The sequence below is a fragment of the Dromiciops gliroides genome, chromosome 2 (assembly GCF_019393635.1).
Source record: "Dromiciops gliroides isolate mDroGli1 chromosome 2, mDroGli1.pri, whole genome shotgun sequence".
In the NCBI taxonomy this organism is placed as follows: domain Eukaryota; kingdom Metazoa; phylum Chordata; class Mammalia; order Microbiotheria; family Microbiotheriidae; genus Dromiciops; species Dromiciops gliroides.
This window is the reverse complement of record NC_057862.1, coordinates 63,974,431-63,994,725: the sequence shown is the minus strand read 5'-3', so window position 1 is coordinate 63,994,725 and position 20,295 is coordinate 63,974,431. Positions and strand designations below refer to the sequence as shown.

Here is a 20,295-nt window from a genome sequence, read left to right as displayed (position 1 = left end):
GGTCGAAGAATCACGGCGCAAGGGAGGGGGAGGGGAGAGAAGTGGAGAAGGCCTGGAATGCTCGGAGTTGTGAGGGGCCCAGAGAGTCCAGAGGCAACACGTAGGCACAGTGTCATGAATCCTTGAGCCTAGATGGAACAGACTTAAACAAAAAAAATTAAAACTGACCAGAGCAAAAGGGAAAAGGGACTTTATCAGATCAGGAGTCAAGTGGGACCTTTTTTGCAGGACAGGGTGTGGCCTGCTTTACAGGAGGGAGTTCAAGCCTAATTCTGTGATAGGCAGTGTCTGTCTACATTAAGGGTCCTTTTATCCCATCCCCACTTTGTGCCTTGATTGCATGCTAGGACCTGAACCAGAGAGTAAGACAGAGGTCGCCCCAAAACCATTCCTAGGCTTGCCTCCTATGTCCAGCTTGGCCATAGGCCTGACACGATGCTGGTCAGGAGAGCAAGCTGCAGAGCCGATCTCTTGGGTGCTGCCCTGGGGACAAAGAGGTAGGAGAGCAGGCCTCACCTTCGTGTGGCGTCCCCCACTTCTGTGTTCCGGTTTACTGCAGCTGCCAGAATCTCGGCCAGCCAGAGTTCTGCTGGTAGCAGATGTGGTGATGGCTGCTGCTATTATATGAGCTTGGTCTATGGAGCAGGCACGAGCCATCTTTTCTCTCTCTTTGGCTACTGCAAGGTCCCTGTTATTAAAAATCTTAAAAGCAATGTCAAGGAGTTGTGAGGATGGAATCTGGGGACCCCAGTCTAACTTCTGGAGCTCTCTCCTAATGTCAGGAGCAGACTGGCTGATAAAATGAATATTGAGGACAGTAATTCCTACATCTCTTTGGGGGTCTAGGTTGGTATATTTCTTCAGAGAGTCCACTAAGCGGCTCATGAAGACAGCAGGATTTTCGTCAGACCCCTGTGTTATCTCCCTCACCTTTCCATAATTGACTTGTTTCTTAACCCCCCTTCTCATTCCCTCAACTAGGCAGGTGATCATGTGATTTCTACGAGCTCTGTCTTCCCTGTTATCATAGTTCCATCTCGGTTCTATGACCGGGACAGCTGTAAAACCAGGGACCCCAACCCAATTTCCAACCTGCGAGTGTTCATCCCCAACTTGTACAGCCAGGTCCCAAATCTGTTTTTTCTCATCAGGGGTACAACAGCTGGCAAGGATAATTTGCAAATCAGTCCAGGAAAGGTCAAACTCCAGTGTCACAGACTTAAAGCCATCTATGAACTTTGTGGGGTTCTCTGAGTAACTCCTCAATTTCTCTTTAATCTGAGATAACCTGCTTATAGAAAAAGGGGCATGCCTTAATGTTGTGCCCTTCCCAATGGGAAATTCCCTTAATGGAAGCAGGGAAGCAGTGGGAGACGCTGGTAAGGACCTGGGTTGGGGAGATAGCTCAGGTGGAGACAGAGGATTGGGTGCAGGGCCCAGTGGGGGAGGGGTGACAGCTTTTGGCTGTGGAGTAGGTGGGGGAGGGGAAACAGTCTTTGGCTGCGAAGTGGGTGGAGATGGGGAAAGGGAGATAGCTGTAGGTGACTGCAGATTAGGTAAAGCAGATGGGGTCAGCTGCTGAATGAAAAAAGCAGGAGAAATGGGAACGTATTGGAGTTCCCCCAGATTGTAAATGGGGTAGAGCAGGATAGAAGGAGGCTGATATCCACTCCCCGTGTGGCACAGGGAATTGGTTCTGAGATCAGGTCGGTGGGCAAGGAGAGGTCTCAGTCATAGAGTGATATGACTGTGTTTGACCCCTAGGTACAGAAGCAGGCAGGGAAGAAGGAGTGGAGCGAGAAACAGGTAGGGAATGAGTTTGAGGAAGAGGGGAGGCTGAGGTCTCAGAGGAGGTACCGAAGGGTTAGCTAATTGCTTGGACTTGCGGTGATTCTCAACCAGCAAGGGGACCTCATCCTTTCCCTTTGACTTCCGGCTTAAAGTCATAAAAGCCGATATGTATGGAATCTCTGTCCTTCTCCCTTCAGGCTTGCAAAACTTGTCCAATTGCAAGATGGTATTATAATTAAGGGTGCTGTGTACAGGCCAATTTCCTTCACTTCCTAGAGGATAATGTGGCCATAAATTGTTACAAAAATGTATCATACCTCTCTTTCTCAGGTTTTTAAGTTCCAATTTAGTCCAATCTTTTAGGATGCACCCCAGAGGCGAATTTTTCGGGAACACTCCCTTTCTGTCTCATAACTACTGCCTAAGGAGAATAGTCTGAACCAAGAGCAGAGAGCTGGTAAGGGATAGACACATAAGTATAAATGTTCTTACCCAGAAACGTGTAGTCTTAGAGTCTGAGCATGGTTCAGACATCTAGGAGTCCCAGGCTGCTCTCTGCTGTCCTGCAGACACCGACCATCTCTACCTCTCTGTGACTCAAACGGGAGGTTGAGTCCGGTGGGAGAGGGAGAAGAGAAACCCAGAAGGAAGGGCCCTACCTCCAGGTTTTGTGTGCCAAGCATGGTCCAGATGTCTGGCTGAGCTTTCGGCGAGGGAGGGAGACCCAGGCTTCCCTCCGCTGTTCGAGTGCGAAAGCTGACTCTCTCTACCTCTCTGTGACTCGAACGGGAGGTTGAGTCAGGCGGGAGAGGGAGAAAGGAAACCCCTAAGGGAGGTTCCCACCCCCCAGTTTTGTGTGCTAAGAGGAAAGAGGAAACTCCCGGGTCCCTACAGACATTCGGGCGCCAAATGATATGGGGGGAGTGGGGTACGGGTTAGATCAGGGGTGGGGTTGGGGTTCTTAGGAATTCCTCTTTAAAGGAACACCCTCTTGCACACAAAAGTAGTTAGAATAAGATGGTAGTTTATTTAGGAGCAAGGGAAGGGAAGGGTGGGGGGAGGGAAACCATGAAAGAAATCCTTGGACTTTTCATGGGGAGATTGGCATAAAGCACATGGCTCAGAGGTACCAAATCTCCTTGAACAGGAGACTGGAAGGTACTTTTATAGAGGACTGTTGGGGGTGGACCATCTGCCCATGAAAAGTTCCTTTAGTGAGAGAGGACCATCCCCCACTGGTGGTAGCTGGGGGAATTGGGTGAGGGGTGGCTAAGGATCCCTCTTCAGAACACAAAGGCCGCAGCCACACCCAAATGTATCTCCCCAGGGTAAGAGAGACCAGAATGAAGGGTAGGAATCTGAAGCTAGCTCAGTCCGATTTGGTTCAGCTTATCTCTCTAGGCGTTATCTGTCCTCTGGTTTAGTTTCTCAAGGAGAAGGTTCCTTGATGTGCCCCAGAGAACTTCTGGGGTGCTCTGTACCCCATGACACATACTTTCTGTCCCTCTGATTGGAAGAGGGAGGAGTAAAGAGTCATTACCAAAACCTACAATTTAGAAAGGTACCCAGGCCAGTCCTCTCTTCATTTCCCACCAGGCTATACTCCTTTTAACTTTGCACATCAGGACCCCACACCTGGTACCTTCCCCCTTCTTCCCTTTTCAGCTTCCTTTACTGTGTTACCCCCCCTCCCCCCAATTAGGTTGTTGTAATAGCTCTGTAAGGGAAAGGAATAGCTTTCTTTTTTTGTATCAGTATCCTTAGTGCTTAGGACAATGCAGTCCATTTATTAAGGACAGTAGATCCTTAATAAATGTTTATTATCTGATTGCCCATGATCAAATTGATATGGGGGAAAACCGATAGGAGAAAGCACGTGGGTCCTTAGGATTCCTCTGTAAAGAATTACACTCTCGCACAAGACCTAATTAGGAATAAGAGAACAGGTTTATTGGGGTACAAGAGAAACCAGCCAGGAGGAAGGTTTTGCCAGAACAAAATGCTTCCCCCCCCCCCCCGGCTAACTTGTGGGGTGCCATTTTATAGGGTTTAGATGGGGGTGGGTGAGAGTCTCTTATTGCGTGAGGGGCTGGTGGTCTTCCCGAGTTGCGCTGGGGTTGGAAGAATCCCTCGTGAGAGATCTGGTGGTGGGTGTCAACTTTGTCTTGATGGGTCTAAGCAGTCTGCTGATGGGCGGTTCCAGGTGGTCTTCTCCTGGATTACCTCATCCAGATGCTTAGAATGACTGGAATGTAGGGTGATGATCCTGGAGCATGCTCAGTTCGATCTGTGCCGCTTATCCCCGTTAGGTGAGTATGTGTGTCCTTGATTGTGTTCAAGGAGAGGCCTACTTGATTTCAAGGGAAAACCCCTGAGGTTTCAAGGAAAAAGTTCCTTGAACCCCACAGAGAATTGTTGGAGTGACCGGGACCCATAATCCTCCCATGACAAAATCACCTAACTTCTTAATATCCCTGGCAATTCACTAAAATTACAAGTTACAATCAGTTGTCAGTATGTGGAGGAAATTGCCATACTGGGAATTCCCTACACCACAGGTTCAAATCCTCCTCCCCCAAGAAAAAAGGTCAGAATAATAACCCATTTAATATAGCTAGTCTAGTACTCTACTGAATCCTCTGTAAGGTGAAGATGGCACATGGGGTGCAACAAGGCAGAGCCACTTAGGTTAGAAAGCTATTTCCAGTCACAAAACCAAGTAACAAACTCAGAGCTGTGTGTGCAGACATCAAAACTTGACAGCTGGGACACTGAGGCAAAATAAATGAATTGTTATCCAATTAGTTACCTGTTACCTAAGCATGTGGTACATGTTTTCATTCAGAAGATTTCATTCATATTTATAACCTTATCACCAGTAGACTGTCCATTTGCTGATAAAAACTTTGACAGGCAATCTATGAAATAAACTGGTAAATATAAGATCAAACTGTGAGTATAGTCATAATGGGTCATGGCACCAGGACCTGCTTTACTTGTAAGTAGAATGTCCAGTGATATTTGAAACATATATTAAATTACCCCAAAAAAAGCTCAGTTATGAGTGAGTGGTACAAATGTAGCCAGGATTGGGTCATGGCACCCTGATTTTCCAATATTAAGATGATTTTTTTTTTGCAGGGCAATGACAGTTAAATGACTTGCCCAGGGGCACACAGCTAGTAAATGTCAAGTGTCTGAGGCTGGATTTGAACTCAGGTCTTCCTAAATCCAGGGCCCATGCTTTATCCACTGCACCACCTAGCTGCCCCCATGCTTATTTTTTTTTAGGGTCAGTTGGAGATGTTTGTATTTTTATTGGTTAAAGTACCATATTTCATTGGAGTAGGTCATCAAATTAATCACATTATCTAAAAGACAGGAAGGCCTAGAGTGAATGCCACAAGGGCCAGGTAAATGTGGACAGTATAAAAGACAGGAAAGGGAGAAGTCTAGAGCACAGGGTGCTTTCTTGCTTCAGTGGAGAATCACAGTAGGATACCTTATATCTCTAATCAAGATCATTTATTCCAATGATAGCTGGGGAAGCAGAGATTCCTAGTGGTGAAGGGACTTATTCATGGCCACCCAGCTCATTTTTAGCAGAGGCAGAACTAGAATCAGAGTCCTTCTGATTATAATGTTCTCAATGATGATGGTGGTGGTGGACATGATGATAACAATAATGATAATAATAGTTGATAATAAATATATTGTTGTTATGTAGGTAGTCTGGATCCTTAAGCTCTTTTTTTTCCAGTTACATGTAAGGGTAGGTTTTTTTGTTTGTTTTGGGGGTTTTTGGGGTTTTTTTTTGTTTTTTAGTGAGGCAATTGGGGTTAAGTGACTTGCCCAGGGTCACACAGCTAGTAAGTGTTAAGTGTCTGAGGCCGGATTTGAACTCAGGTACTCCTGAATCCAGGGCCAGTGCTTTAACCACTGCGCCATCTAGCTGCCCCACCAAGGGTAGTTTTTAACATTCATTTTCATAAGATTTAGAGTTCCAAAGTTTTCTCCCTCCCTCCCTTTCTTCTCCCCTCCACAAGACATCAACCAGGTTATATATGTACAATCCACAAGTGTTCTTTTTATCAGTTCTTTCTGTGGGAGTGGATAGTATGCTTCAGTCATTAGTCCCTTGGGATTGTCTTGGATTATTGCATTGCTGAGAGTAGTTAAGTCATTCGCAATTGCTCATAGAACAATACTACTGTCACTGTGCACAGTGTCCTCCCAGTTCTGTTCACTTCACTATACATCAGTTCATATTGAATGTAAACCGTCTCACATGGTTTATATCCACAGAAGAGAGATACCTCATCAGTCTTTTGTCAATATCCTAACATAGCTTTGATCTTCCCTTTAAACTGATTTAGGTAAAGAGAGAGGGACTGAGAGTGGGGGAAATAACCACAAACAACAACAGAGCTATTCTATTCCCCTTGCTCTGGCTTTAGGGTGGCGTTAGTTCTGGGAAACTTTAAGGAATACAACATTCCAGAGAAGGGGATCTTAAGAGGTAGATAGGCATATTATCCAAACTGATACACAGTGGGATTCCAGACAATAAGTGGTATTCCTTTGCCTCTGGGTTTGAATTTCACTGTTCTATTCATTTATGTAGCTGTCACTATGAGAATTACCAAATTATCCCATAATACTCAACCAATGTCAATGTAATCCACTGCTTAAACACAGAAAGAAATGGGACCACTAAACTGTACAAAAGGATCCCTGATGGCCATGTGTTGGCTTAGAAAACCACATATAACACTATCTATCCTCTGTTGTATTTTTATTTATTTTGTTAAATATTTTCCAATTATTTTTATTAGCTTTTTTTTTTGGTGGGACAATGAGGGTTAAGTGACTTGCCCAGGGTCACACAGCTAGTAAGTGTCAAGTGTCTGAGGTTTGATTTGAACTCAGGTCCTCCTGAATCCAGAGTTGGTGTTTTATCCACTGCACTGCCTAGCTGCCACCAATTACTTTTTGTTTTTGTTTTTGTTTTTTGTTTTTTGTGAGGAAATTGGGGTTAAGTGACTTGCCCAGGGTCACACAGCTAGTAAGTGCTAAGTGTCTGAGGCCGGATTTGAACTCAGGTCCTCCTGACTCCAGGGCCAGTGCTCTATCCACTACACCACCTAGCTGCCCCCAATTACTTTTTAATTTTGTGTTATAGTATATTGCAGTTTATATCTCTGGTGTAGACTATCACTCATCAGTTAGCAGTCTATGGTACTAGGAAGTATTTTGCTTTACTGGTTTAATAGAGGTCTGTTTCATATGTTAACCACATCATACTGCTCAGCTGATTCAACTATTCCATGTAGAGGTTACTAGAAAGTTGCTTCTAGGAGATACATAATCTCATAAAAGAGAATGCCTTGAAGAAACTATAAAGTGCTCATGAATATTTTGTAACTGGTTAGGTTAGATAACCACATGACTAAAAGGAGCCTTTCTTGATTGGATGATTAGCCAGATCCATTAGAATATTCAAAGAGGCTCTAAGAAGCTCTTTGCTGTTGTTCAGTAGTTTCAGTCATGCGTGATTCTTCGTGACCCCATTTAGGGTTCAGTATCAACTGTGAAAGACATGACTCTTCTCAGCAATACAATGGTCCAAGATAGTTCCAAAGGACTCATGATGGAAAATGCTCTCCAAATCCAGAAAAAAAGAACTATACAATCTAGATGCAGATTGAACAATACTCTTTCTATTTTTTTTCTTTTTTGAGGTTTTTCCTTTTTTGCTTTGATTCTTTTTTCACAACATGACTAATTCAGAAATATGTTTAATGTGATCATACATATATAACCTATATCAGATTGCTTTCCATCTTGGGGAGGAGGGAAGGAAGGGAGCGTGAGAGAAAAATCTGGAACTAAAAATCCAATGAAAACAAATGTTGAAAACTATCCTAACATGTAACTGGGAAAGAATAAAATACTTTGATAAATATATTCCTATCCTCGTTTTGGGCACCTAGGTGGTGCGGTAGATGGGGTGCTGCACCTAGAGTCAGAAAGACTCATCTTTCTGAGTTGAAATCTGACCTCAGGTTCTTTCTTTCTCTTTCTTTCTCTTTCTTTCTTTCTTTCTTTCTTTCTTTCTTTCTTTCTTTCTTTCTTTCTTTCTTTCTTCCTTTCTTCCTTTCTTCCTTTCTTCCTTTCTTCCTTTCTTCCTTCCTTCCTTCCTTCCTTCCTTCCTTCCTTCCTTCCTTCCTTCCTTCCTTCCTTCCTTCCTTCCTTCCTTCCTTCCTTCCTTCCTTCCTTCCTTCCTTCCTTCCTTCCTTCCTTCCTTCCTTTCTTTCTTTCCTTTCTTTCTTTTGAATTTTCCCCAAGTTGCATGTATAAACAAATTTTCACATCGATTTTTAAAATTTTGTGTTCCAAATTCTCTTCCTCCCTCCCTCCCTCCCCACCCCCCTTAAGAACTCAAGCAATTCAATATAAGTTATGTATGTGCAATCATGCATTTCCACAATAGTCAAGTTGTGAAAGAAATCAGACAAAGAAACTTTAGCAAGAAGAACAAAAAAATTATACTTCAATCTGTATTCAGATACCATCAGTTCTTTCTCTGTAGATGGATTGCATTTTCCATAAGTCCTTCTGACAGCATCCTCTTCATCATTTCCCACAACACAATAGTGTTCCATCCCAATCTCATTGCACAATTTGTTCAGCCATTCCCCAATTGATGGGCATCACCCCAATTTCAAATTCTACTTTTTTTTTAATCTCTTGTAGGATACCAACCTAGTAGTGGTATTGCTAGGTCGGAGAGTATGCATGGTTTTATGGCCCTTTGGCCATAGTTCCAAATTGTTCTACAGGATGTTTTAATCAGTTTACAACTTTACCGAGAGTGTATTAATGTTTCATTTTCCCCATATTCCCCAAAACATTTGTCGTTTTCCTCTGCTGTCCTATTATCCAATCCAATAGGTATGAGGTAGTACCCAGAATTGTTTTGACCTGAATTTCTCCAATCAATACTAAGTTAGAGTATTTTTTTTTCATATGGCTATAAGTGGCTCTGATTATTTCATCTGAAAACTTCATGTCTTTTGATCATCTATGAATTGGGGAATTGACTTCAGGTACTTCTTAGTGGTGTGACCGTAAGTCAGTCACATTACCCTCTGCCTCAGTTTTCTCATCTGTAAAAGGAGCTAGAGAAATAAATAGCAAACCACTGAAGTATCTCTGCCAAGAAAACCCTAAATGGCATCATGAAGAATCAGACATGACAAAACAACAACAAGATCTTCACTCTAATGTTTATAATTCTATTTCTTCTCTCTCCATCTTGAATGGGTTCTTCTTAAGCTTCCTGGTAGCTTCCTTTTACTCTTCATAGCTCTCCATATCTTCTAACCCTCTCCAACAAATGCGTCTATTCCCCTGACCCAACAATAAACTCTCAGAGACTCTTTTGTAAAACTTTTATTCTTGGGGGCAGCTAGGTGGTACAGTGGATAAAGCACTGGCCCTGGATTCAGGAGGACCTGAATTCAAATCTGGCCTCAGGCACTTGACGCGTACTAGCTGTGTGACCCTGGGCAAGTCATTTAACCCTTATTGAACCACCAAGGGAAAAAAATTGTTACTCTTTTTTGTTTTTTTTTCTTTCTTTTAAAATTTCTTTTATTTTTTAATTTATGGATTAAAGAAGCATTTCCATAATATAGTATAACAAAAAGATAACTGTACATGAAACTGCAAATCTATTAGGAACATGCTATTCCTTTTAAATATATAATAAAGTTATCGTGTAAATTTCTTTTTTCTTTTTTTCTTCCCTCCCCCTACCCTACCCTAAAGATGGCTACCATTAGACAGAAATAGGTACACACACATATGTAAAATTATTCCATATGTATTTCTATTTATCAATTCTTTCTCTGGATGCAGATGTTTTTCTTCATATGTTCTTTATAGTTAATTTGGTATTTATAATAGTCAAAATGACTTATTTGCTCAAAGTCGTTCTTAATATGCTATCACTGTATACAATGTTTTCTTGGTTCTGCTTATTTCCCTCTTCATTATTTCATGCAAGTCTTTCCGTGTTTTTCAAAGATCATTGAGCTCATCATTTCTTGTAGCTCTTATTCCATCACAATCATATACCACAACTTGTTCAGCCATTCTGCAGTTGATGGGCATTCCTATGGTTTCCAGTTCTTTGCCACCACAAAGAGCGCTGCTATTTAAAGTGATTTTCCAATAATAATAGAAAATAAAAAGGACTGCTTTTGATAGTCATGCTGGCATATATAACAACCACAACCACAACCAAAAACACCACAATAATAATAATAATAATAATAATAATGTTTCTTGGTAGTCATTGCCAATTTTTGTTTTCTTTTCATAGCACATACCTAATATGATGCTCAGAACTGGGTTCCTCGAGATCCCATAGAGTAGAACTACTGACAGTCATGGATTGATGTAATGATCTTTGGCAGTCTACATCTCTCTTGAGTCCTACAGGGCTTCTGATTGGAAGGGGAGAGCTCATAAAGAGGATGGGAAGCCCCTACAGTCATTTCACTCTGCAGAAACCATTTGCAACCAAGAGGGAGAACAAAGGGAACTATAGAGAGAAGGAAAATATATGAAGAGACAATAGAGGTGAACCAAGAGAGTTTTGTCTTTGGCTAGGTGGGATAGGGGGAGGATAGTAGTTTCAGGAGGTGAGTATAACAGAAAACAGGTGATTAGGTGCTGTATGTTCAGTTGAATCATGCCTCAGGTGGAAGAGGTCAGGGACCCTGCTTCCATAAAATCATGATAATGTTTAATGGAAGGGAAGCAAATATTCTGTGATTGGTTCTGTTCTGCTAACGTGGTGAAGAGAAGTTTTTTGATTGGCTATGAAGCAAGAGCTAAGGTGCATTCAAAAGGCACTAACCAGTCAAAGCAAATCACTAGCTCTGGCTTTTTCCTGACTGTCTTTGGTTGAGTGCAGAAGCAGGGAATGCTCTAAGAGGAGAGAGACCTTAGTTAGACCTTTGCCACCCCTAACCCAGACCATCACCATGTAATTTTTGAATACTTGGTCCTGCAGTTGTTTCTCTGTTGTGTCCATCCCTTCCTCTTTTAGGGGGAGTATCAAAGATATCTATGACCTTATGGACCTTAAAAAGTTAAACTGGTAATCCACAAAGACATCTAGGAACTGGAGTCCATGCCAAGTCTTGTGGCCAGTCAGTTAAGTCAGTAAATCAATAAACATTTATTAAGCATTAACTGTGTGCCAAGCACTATGATAAGCACTGAGAATACAAATCCAAGACAATCCCTTCTTCCTTCAAGGAGCTTACATTCTAATTAAGTAACAAGGACCCAAGGAACTACCTTCAGCACCTAACACAGTATTAACTGATAGAAGGGCTCATGTAGTGGCTTTGTTACATTTGTTTGTTTGTTTGTTTTTTTAGTGAGGCAATTGGGGTTAAGTGACTTGCCCAGGGTCACACAGCTAGTAAGTGTTAAGTTTCTGAGGGCGGATTTGAACTCAGGTCCTCCTGAATCCAGGGCCGGTGCTCTATCCACTGTGCCACCTAGCTGCCCCGGCTTTGTTACATTTGAAAGTGAATGTCATGGGATAAATTCTACATAGAAACTACTTTAAGTTTGAACTCACTCTGCCTGGGGACTGAGGTGTTACAGGGGAAAGTACACCCATGGGTGGAGGGGAAAATGTTTGTTAACTTCTGTTCCTATTATATCTTCTCAGTAAGTATCCTGTTTCAAAGTCTAATTTATGCCAATTGATCCAACAGAACTCAGGTACTAATAGATAACGATAAAGGGAATACATCAGAATAGAGTTTAAAGCCTCTATCATTAGAAAGACTGATCTTTAACCTCCCAGGGAAATCCCTAGAACTTTGGAGGAAGGTGAGATACAGCTGGTCTCACTCTGAAAGATTGAGTCTAGATTCTTCCAATGTATGATTGCAGGGACTCTTAGAAGACCTCTGCCCCCCCCCCCACACACACACAGACCACACAGATGAACATTCATGTGCACAGACACATGTCTTACCTGCTACACATGCCTGAAATTTCTTTACAGGAGGACAGTTTTTCTTTTACAATAAGAAATCAGGATTAAAGTGCAAATATCCCACAAAGAGATAGCAGTAGTGATTTAAAAGCAGGATAAATAGCAAATGACCGATCTCAGAGCCTTTCAGGAGAAAAGATACACCAAGGAGGCAAGGAAAGTGAGCAAGAAGACTCTAGGCACCTTAGTATCAGCTGCTGCAGAGAAGGAGCCATGAAAGGAAGCCTGTTGACCTGTTGAAGGACACCCTTCACCTACTTGAGAATTTCACCCAGGCCAGCCCAAATCTCACTGACCGGTAGTGTTCTCATTTGCTCACTTCCCTCCACTCAAGGCTGCCTGTCCTGCTATCGAACCTCCTGCCTTATTTAATGTGGGCTGGCTGTGCTATGCTTTTGTTTCCTCTGAAATTTATCTTCACTTAAGTTGTACTAGATTTTACAGCTTTCTCTCTGGTTATATATTGTAAAGTTTTCTTTGCTGAGGCTCTGAGCTGCTTGGCTGTTTTTCATTATTTCTGTAGGATGCCGAGAAAAGAAAAAAAAAATAAAGCAATTCCTTTATTTGAGAATCCTGACATTTATTAGCATAATAAAACTCTGAAGATGAAATTGCAGTTTTCCAGACAGTAATTTCATTTGCAGGACAACTTACTAGGAATTTATTTTAAAGCTAGGTAAAACCTAAAATATATGAGACATGCACAGAATACAGACCCAAAATAAAAGAAATAAGAAATGCATTAAGAATGGAAAATTTGGCTGTTGTCTTTCACATATTAATTAGAGACAACAGTGCTGGTGGCCCACAAATCCCATCTCTCAAGCTTTCATGGTCTGTAACCAGAACCACTGTGGATTCCTAGAAAATCTTTCCTTCAATGTGTTCAAAATTGCCATGCCTTTCTTGCTCTTTCAAATGAACTCCAATTGCCAAATAAGAGAACCATAATTAATCAATCTAGGGAATTTGAATGTCAAATTGGTCCGATTGACTACATCTGAAAATTACAAAATGTGCTACCAAGTAAGCCAGACGAGTTCTTTGAAATCAACAAGAATTGATTTGCCCTCACTGTCACTGAAGTACCAGTGTTTCTCGTACAAGCTGGAGGGAATATATATTTACATGAGTTCAGATGCCCCTCTAACTGTTTCTGATATGGCCAAAAACTCAGGAAATTCATTGTTCTTAATTGATCCAACAGATCACTTCCACTTTTAAGTGGAAGTTTATAAGCTAGACACTCATTCATATATGTCATAATGTTTTCTTGTGTATAAATACAAATATCTGGTCATGTGATGAGAATGAGCATCAATAGCTGGGTAGCTCAAGGGTTACAGTGGTACCCTGGGTACATTTAGAGAACCAGATGAAAACCTGTAACTTACTGGGAAGAGCTTCTTCAGGGAATTAATGTAAACACATGGATAAGAATTGCACAAGACAAGAAGGTGTGGAGAGATTTCAATCTGCATCAGGAAGGAACACCTACACTGATAAGAAAACAGGTCCATTCATCAAAGTATGAAAGTAAGAGATCAGATTTTCTCCCTTTTCCCCCATGTGCTATTACTTTGGCTATACAGACAATTGGATCAAGCCCAGGAGAGTTATGGAAGAGCATAAAATGTTAATAAAGAAACAAAGGCAATGTTCTGGGAAATATAGAGATTATAGCACTCTTAACATACTATGTTTCATGTATTATCAGAGGAGATTCATTTAAACCCTTGGACAAATCTATAGGGAGAGATCCAACTGTTGTCTCAATGAGCAAGCATTTATTAAATATATATCATGTGCCAGGAACTATATCAGGCACTAAGGACAAAGAGACAAAGACAAAAGTGAAGGACTCCCTGACTTCAAGGAGCTTACATGAAATAACTTAATACAGAATCCATTGTGTGAGCTCAAATGACACAAATTTGCCTTGGTAGAAAGAGATACAAAGAAGATAGGATAGGCAGTGGAAGGGAACCCATTTGTTGAAGAGACTGACCATTAGAATCCAAGGTTATAGGAACATGGATTTAGAGCTAGAAGAAACTGTGTATGTTATGCAGTCCAAGCCCTCATTTTATAGGTGAGGAAACTAAGGCTTAGAGAAGTTTGAAAAATTGTCCATAGTCATACAATGAATATGAGAAGCAGGATTTGAACCTAGATCTTCCTGAATTCATGTTCAGCACTCTATCTGTCCCAACACTCTTTCAATACCTATCATTTGGTGATGAAACTATCACCCTCATGAATATACACTAGAGCCTTATGCTTTTTATTCAACAAATTCAGTTCAAATTTTTAATAATAATAATAATAATAATAATAGAATGCCTATTATGTGATCCTGGTGACTTTGATGCCAAATAGGTGCTAAATTATTAGGAAATAATTTGCTGGCTGCCAATTGTTGGCTTTGGAAAACTTTCAGAATAAGCTTATTTAATTTACCCATTCCTTCAGATGTCAACCCCTCCCCCACAGCTGTTGGTAAGAAATAGGGGATGTTGGGAAGGCTTTGGGTACAGGATGATTGGGAGAATCCAATTGAGCCTTGTTCCATGAGAGAAAGTCATTCAAATAGCATGTGGTAGTCTGGCGGGTTGTCCCTCTGTCCACAGGGTTTCTGCAGTAACTCTCCACCTGATACTGTGATGATTTCCTCCTGAAAGAAAGGAGAAAGGAGGGTTCACATGTATAAATAGAAGGGAATGTCTAGTTAAGCTATGCATACCATAGTATACTGTTCTCTGAGAGATGGAGATCAGGAGTTCGTGAATTCAAAGAATCTTAAAATTGGAAAGGATCTTCAAGGGCAACAAGACTAAGCTTCTACTCAGAATAGGAATGACCCCCACAACATGAATGAATGAATGAATGAATGAATGAATGAATGAATGAATGAATGGATGGATGAACTTGGGTTAGAAAGTTCTTTATTTTAACATAAAAATGCCTTCTTAAAATGTATCCCCAATATTCCTTACTTTGCTCATTGTAGCAAAACAAAAAAGGTCAAACCCCTCTTCCACAGAATAATCCACGATAGTTACATAATCTTTACACATAGGATTAGATTATTTTAGCAACACAATAAACCTGAGAGGCAAGTGATATTACAGATATCCCCATTTGCACATGATAAAATAGAAGCTTAGAGATGTTGTGACTTGCCCAAAGTCATTCAGCTAGCAAGTGTCCAAGGTGGGATTCAAAGCCAAGTCTTCCTAACTGCAAACCCAGTGTTTGAGAGAACAGTCTCTCACATTCCCTCTTTTTTCCATGTGAAAGCTTCTCAAATATTTGATAACAGCAATTACCTCTCAGCTATGTCTCTTCCAACCCAGAGTTATTTCTCCTAGGCAGCTGGTGGTGCTATAAACACTAGTGCTGGGCTTGGAGTCAGGAAGACCTGAGTTCAAGTCAGGCCTCAGATATGACTCAGGAAAGTTACTTAACCTCTGTTTAACTCAATTTCCTTGATTGGAAAATAGGAATAATAATAATAATAGTATTTACCTCACAGGATTGTGAGGATCAAAGGAGATATTTGTAAAGTTCTTGTATGGTGCCTGGAACATAGTAAGTACTATATAAATGCTTATTTCCCTCCCTTGAACTCATTACTTGTCCTATTAATTTGTTACTGAGCACATTATGTCTTATGACATATTTGTAATGTTGTCATTAACTTATATTTAATTTTGCATATGTGTAATGTATGTATAAATATATACATATGTGTATAATATATCTCTATAACTACAGATAATATATGTATATTGTCTATATATACACTAAACGAATAATGAAAGACTATGTGGATATATAGATATACTTACATGTACAGTAAGTCTATAATGAGAGGCAAGTATTTGTGTGTATGTTCAGTCATTTTTCACTTATTCCTGACTCTTCGTGACACCATTTTGGGGTTTTCTTGGCAAGGATACTGGAGTTGTTTCCCATTTCCTTCTCCAGTTCATTTGACAGATGAGGAAATTGAGCCAAAGAGGGTTAAGTGATTTGCCCAGGATCACATAGCTAGTAAGTGTCTGAGGCCAGATTTGAACTCAGGAAGATGAGTCTTCCTGACTCCAGACCTAACCCTCTACCCACTGCACCACCTATCTGCTCCTTGAAACAGAAATTCAATGACTTATTCAGAGTCAAATAGCTATTAAATATATGAGGCTAGATTTGAACTCATGATCTTCCTGACTCTAGGCCCAGTGTTCTATCTACTATACTATCAGTGGATAAGAAATGTCTTTTGTTTAGTAATTTTTCACTCATATCCAACTCTTCTTGACTTCTTTGGGAGTTTTCTTGGCAAAAGATACTAGAATAATTTGCTATATTCTTCTTTAACTCATTTTATAGATTAGAAAACTGAGGTAAACAGGGTTAAGTGACTTGTCTCTGGGTCAAATAGTTAGTGTCTGAAGTCAGATTTGAACTCAGATTTTCCTGACTTCAGGGTCCACCACTCTATATGCTTATATATATGAGATTCAAAATTGGATATACGGAACATTAAACTCCCCCTTTTAACTTTTCCCTTATATAGAGATAGATAGAGATAGAGATAGAGATATCTATCTATCTATCTATCTATCTATCTATCTATCTATCTATCTATCTATCTATCTATCTATCTATCTATCTATCTATCTATCCCAGACCACTAAGAAAAAGAAGTGTCTGAGCTTTAATCTGTGAGGGATTAGTTTTTATTGCTTGGGAATTAATTAGACAACAAAAGGTGATATCAATTAGGGTAATAGGGAAGTAGAAATACAGATGAATGACCTTAGATCTAAACTTAGTCTATTTTCCTTTATAAAACTCACCAAATCCCAAACTGCCTGCCAGGCCGAGAACCAGCACACCCAAAGCTGAACACCAACCACACATTTCTGAAATCCTCTCACCCGTGCGTGCCGCCACAGCTAAGTTATCAGCCAGAGCACGCCAACTTCCGTTCCAGCCCTCACTTTTAAGTCCGCATACTGAAAGTTCCTCGCATTCTCCTCCCCCAAAAAAAGGAGGTCCTTCAAAAGCTGCTTCAGTAGCATGTGCAATCTCTCAAATGATTCAGCTAAAACTTCTGAGATATATATATATCTTTATCACAAATAATTTTTACCACATATATATTATATGTATATGTACATACATACTAGGTGTATAATGAGAGATAGCACATATACACTTATATATTCTGTTATATATACATGCTAAGTGTATAGTGAAAGATAGTATATATATACTTATATATTATAGAGACATTTATTAAATAGTGAGATATCTCACTATATACTTTATTAAGTATATGATGTCTCTATATAATATAGAGATATATCTTACTATATACTTATATATTTTACATAGACACATATATACTTAAATATTATATATAGTATTCTTATATATATAGACACATACTAGGTGTATAGTGAGAGGCTATATATATATATATATATATATATATATATATATATATGTATATATGATGTACACATAGCACATATCTTGTATAAATACATATATATTCCATGTGGACACTAAATATATAGTAAGAGGGAGCCTGGCATAATGGGTAAAAAGCTGGCCTCAGAGTCAGGTAAGCCTGTATTTAGGTCATCCCTATGCTATATCCTAGCTGGATGACCCTGTGAAAATTACTTGATCTCTCAGTATTTACAGACTATTCTCAGTGACCCCCAGTCTCAGAGCATTTGTGAGTTCATCCTGATAGAGACAGGTACCTCACTGGGAGTCCCTCCATCCATGAAAGCACAGGTCCATAACACTGCTGCTACCACCAACAACAAATGTATTTATATGTATTGAATGAATAAATGAATCACATGTACTTTACCACTAAACCCAGCATAATAGCAAGTCTACCTGAACACACTTGGGGAAAGAGCAGTCTTAAGCAACCTCTAAGGAGCCTTATTTTTATGTCAGGCTGGTAATTGGAACTGTGGGGGAATTATAGTTTGTGCCACTAGGGCTTGAATCCAGGCCAGAATTCAGGGGCACTTTGTCAAAAGCTCCAGCATTAGCTCCACTGTCCTGGCCCCAATCCCATCTAGTTGATTAGGTCCTATCTCCCTCTGGCTCCCCTGCAGTTTCAGTTCCCTTAGGGAGCTAACCTGAAGGAGTTTCATGTGGAAAAAAGAACTGCAATGGGACAGTGAAGAAATTCTGTTCTTCATTTCCATAGCCTTGGTTTTGCTTAGACAGCTGCTTTTTAAAACCTCCAGGGTTTCTGACAAAGTGTATTTGGGAGCCACACTTGGCATGAATGTGTCAAATGTCCAGAATTGACCTTCTGGGAGATAGGACATCATTAGAATATTTAAATTGCAAGGTGAAGCAACTCAGACAGGTACATTAGCCTGTGAAACCCAAGTTCATTAAACAGATAATAAGCCAGTTAACTTAGAAAAAGAAGTTTGTTAAGATTAGCACACAGTGTTAACTGGGAGTACATGTCTGTGTATGTGTGTGTGTGTGGGGGGGTAATATGTGTGCTTTCAAAGGAATATCAATTTGGGTTGGAACCCAAAAAAGCCCTGAAATTTAGAAACTAGTTAATTAAGAGGCCAGTTATATGAAAACTGGACTGAGGTTGAATTTGATTGGGGAAAGCTCTTATGAAACTGTATTTTGTACCTATCTTATACCATGGTAGCTGGGGTAGTTGGTTGGGACAGTGCTAAAAATGTAACATACATAAGGACCAGCCTATGTGCCCTACCATGTGACAGAATCTCTTTGTGCAGTGCTAGGCACATAAGCAAGCCCTGGAAGATGTTTGGATCATGAGGCTAATAACACTCAAGAAATAGAAAGATTGAGGCTAGCTTTCCATGTCATCCTTTTATTAAATTGTGCCCCTGTGGTGAAATGGTGTGAGAAATTATTATTAATAACCAAGATCTTGGGACAGCTAGGTGGCACAGTGGATAAAGCACCGGCCCTGGATTCAGAAGGACCTGAGTTCAAATCCGACCTCAGACACTTGACATTTATTAGCTGGGCAAGTCACTTAACCCTCATTGCCCCACAAAAACAAACAAACAAACAAAAAATAACCAAGATCTTGAGAACATTCAGAGATTCCTCCCTTCTCCCAAAGCTCTGACCTTTAGAGATTCAGTCTTTCCTTGATAATAAGATTGCATTGAATTTCTTCATCTCGGTCAGACCCATCCCAAGCTTACAAGAGTAGGAAAGCTACTATGTTCTACTCAAGCATGGGTGGAGACAGATCCATTTGTTTAGTTAGGAAGGTCTCTCCTTCCAGGGAGGGGTCACTTGGCCCATGCATAGAAAAGGGTATACATTCTTTGAAATGATAGTCCAAAGCTGGGAGTGGTTTGGTATAGCCCTTCATTTTAACATAGCCTACCTCCCATTACATTAACCAATTAGATTTGATGGTTATTTGATGAACCACCTATGGTTTCAAGGATATATAAACTGTGAGTCCCACTGTCATTATTGTCTTTGGTTTGACAGAGATGGCTAAGTAACCATGCTTTTATAAATAACCTGCTGGCCTTATTAATAATAAATGACCCAAAAACTATCTCTCAAATTTGTAATCATCAAATGGTTATATGGAGGTAACCTCCCAAATAAGAGATATTATAGTCAGTTTTTTAGATATTATGGCTGCTATTCCAGCAATTGAGAATTTTTCCTATAAAGAACAAGCCCATACACAACCCACTATTAGACTTTTTCTTTGCTTGTGGCTCCTTAAGAGAAAACAAAAAGGAATGTAAGCGAATCCCAGAGGGATGATATTTGTAGGAGAAATAATCCCCAAGGGAGAGTAAAAGGCAAAGTTACCAAGAGAAATGGCAACAAGAACTATTTGGAGTGTTTCTGTTGGTGGTTATCTGGAAGGTCCTTATGTTATCACATCTCTCAATCACACTCATTACATAACATTTCTGACTTGGTTCTAGTCACTGTGATGATTTTGAAATGACCAGTTCTGACCTCACCCATTACCCAAACCTTCATATCGATGCCTCACAGACTGGATACCTTGTGAAAATCAATAAGGTCTGTGAGAGTTGCATGCCGGTTAGGATCCACTCCCAGGAAGCTATAAAAATCCCCTGATGCATCCACAAGAAAGTGCTTGAACCCATGCTGCTGGCGGTAGGAGAGGGTGTAGCCCCAGATTTTCTCACTGACACGAACCAGAAATGCCCCCTCAGTCATGTTGGACAGAAGGTCTTCTGCATCCTCTCGGCTAATGATCCCTACAAGAAACAACATTGAAGTCAACAACTACAATAGATAGCAAGTACTGAATCTCTACTGGATATGCTGCTAAAGAGAGCCTACGTTTAACCTCACTAGCTTAAACAAAT

The 20,295-nt window shown here is 40.4% G+C and overlaps 1 protein-coding gene across 1 annotated transcript in view; it reads right to left on the bottom strand.

Annotated features, from left to right (window-relative positions):
* Window positions 1-14,442: 14,442 nt before the first annotated feature.
* The window catches only part of SH2D4B (SH2 domain containing 4B), a 189,491-nt gene continuing 183,638 nt past the window's right edge, over window positions 14,443-20,295 (bottom strand). The window contains exons 7-8 of the mRNA XM_043988787.1: window positions 19,964-20,184; window positions 14,443-14,555 (exon numbers count right to left, since the gene is read on the bottom strand). Coding sequence (XP_043844722.1) covers window positions 14,463-14,555; window positions 19,964-20,184 — 314 coding nt within the window. The 3' untranslated portion in view covers window positions 14,443-14,462. The remainder of the gene's footprint in view (window positions 14,556-19,963; window positions 20,185-20,295) is intronic.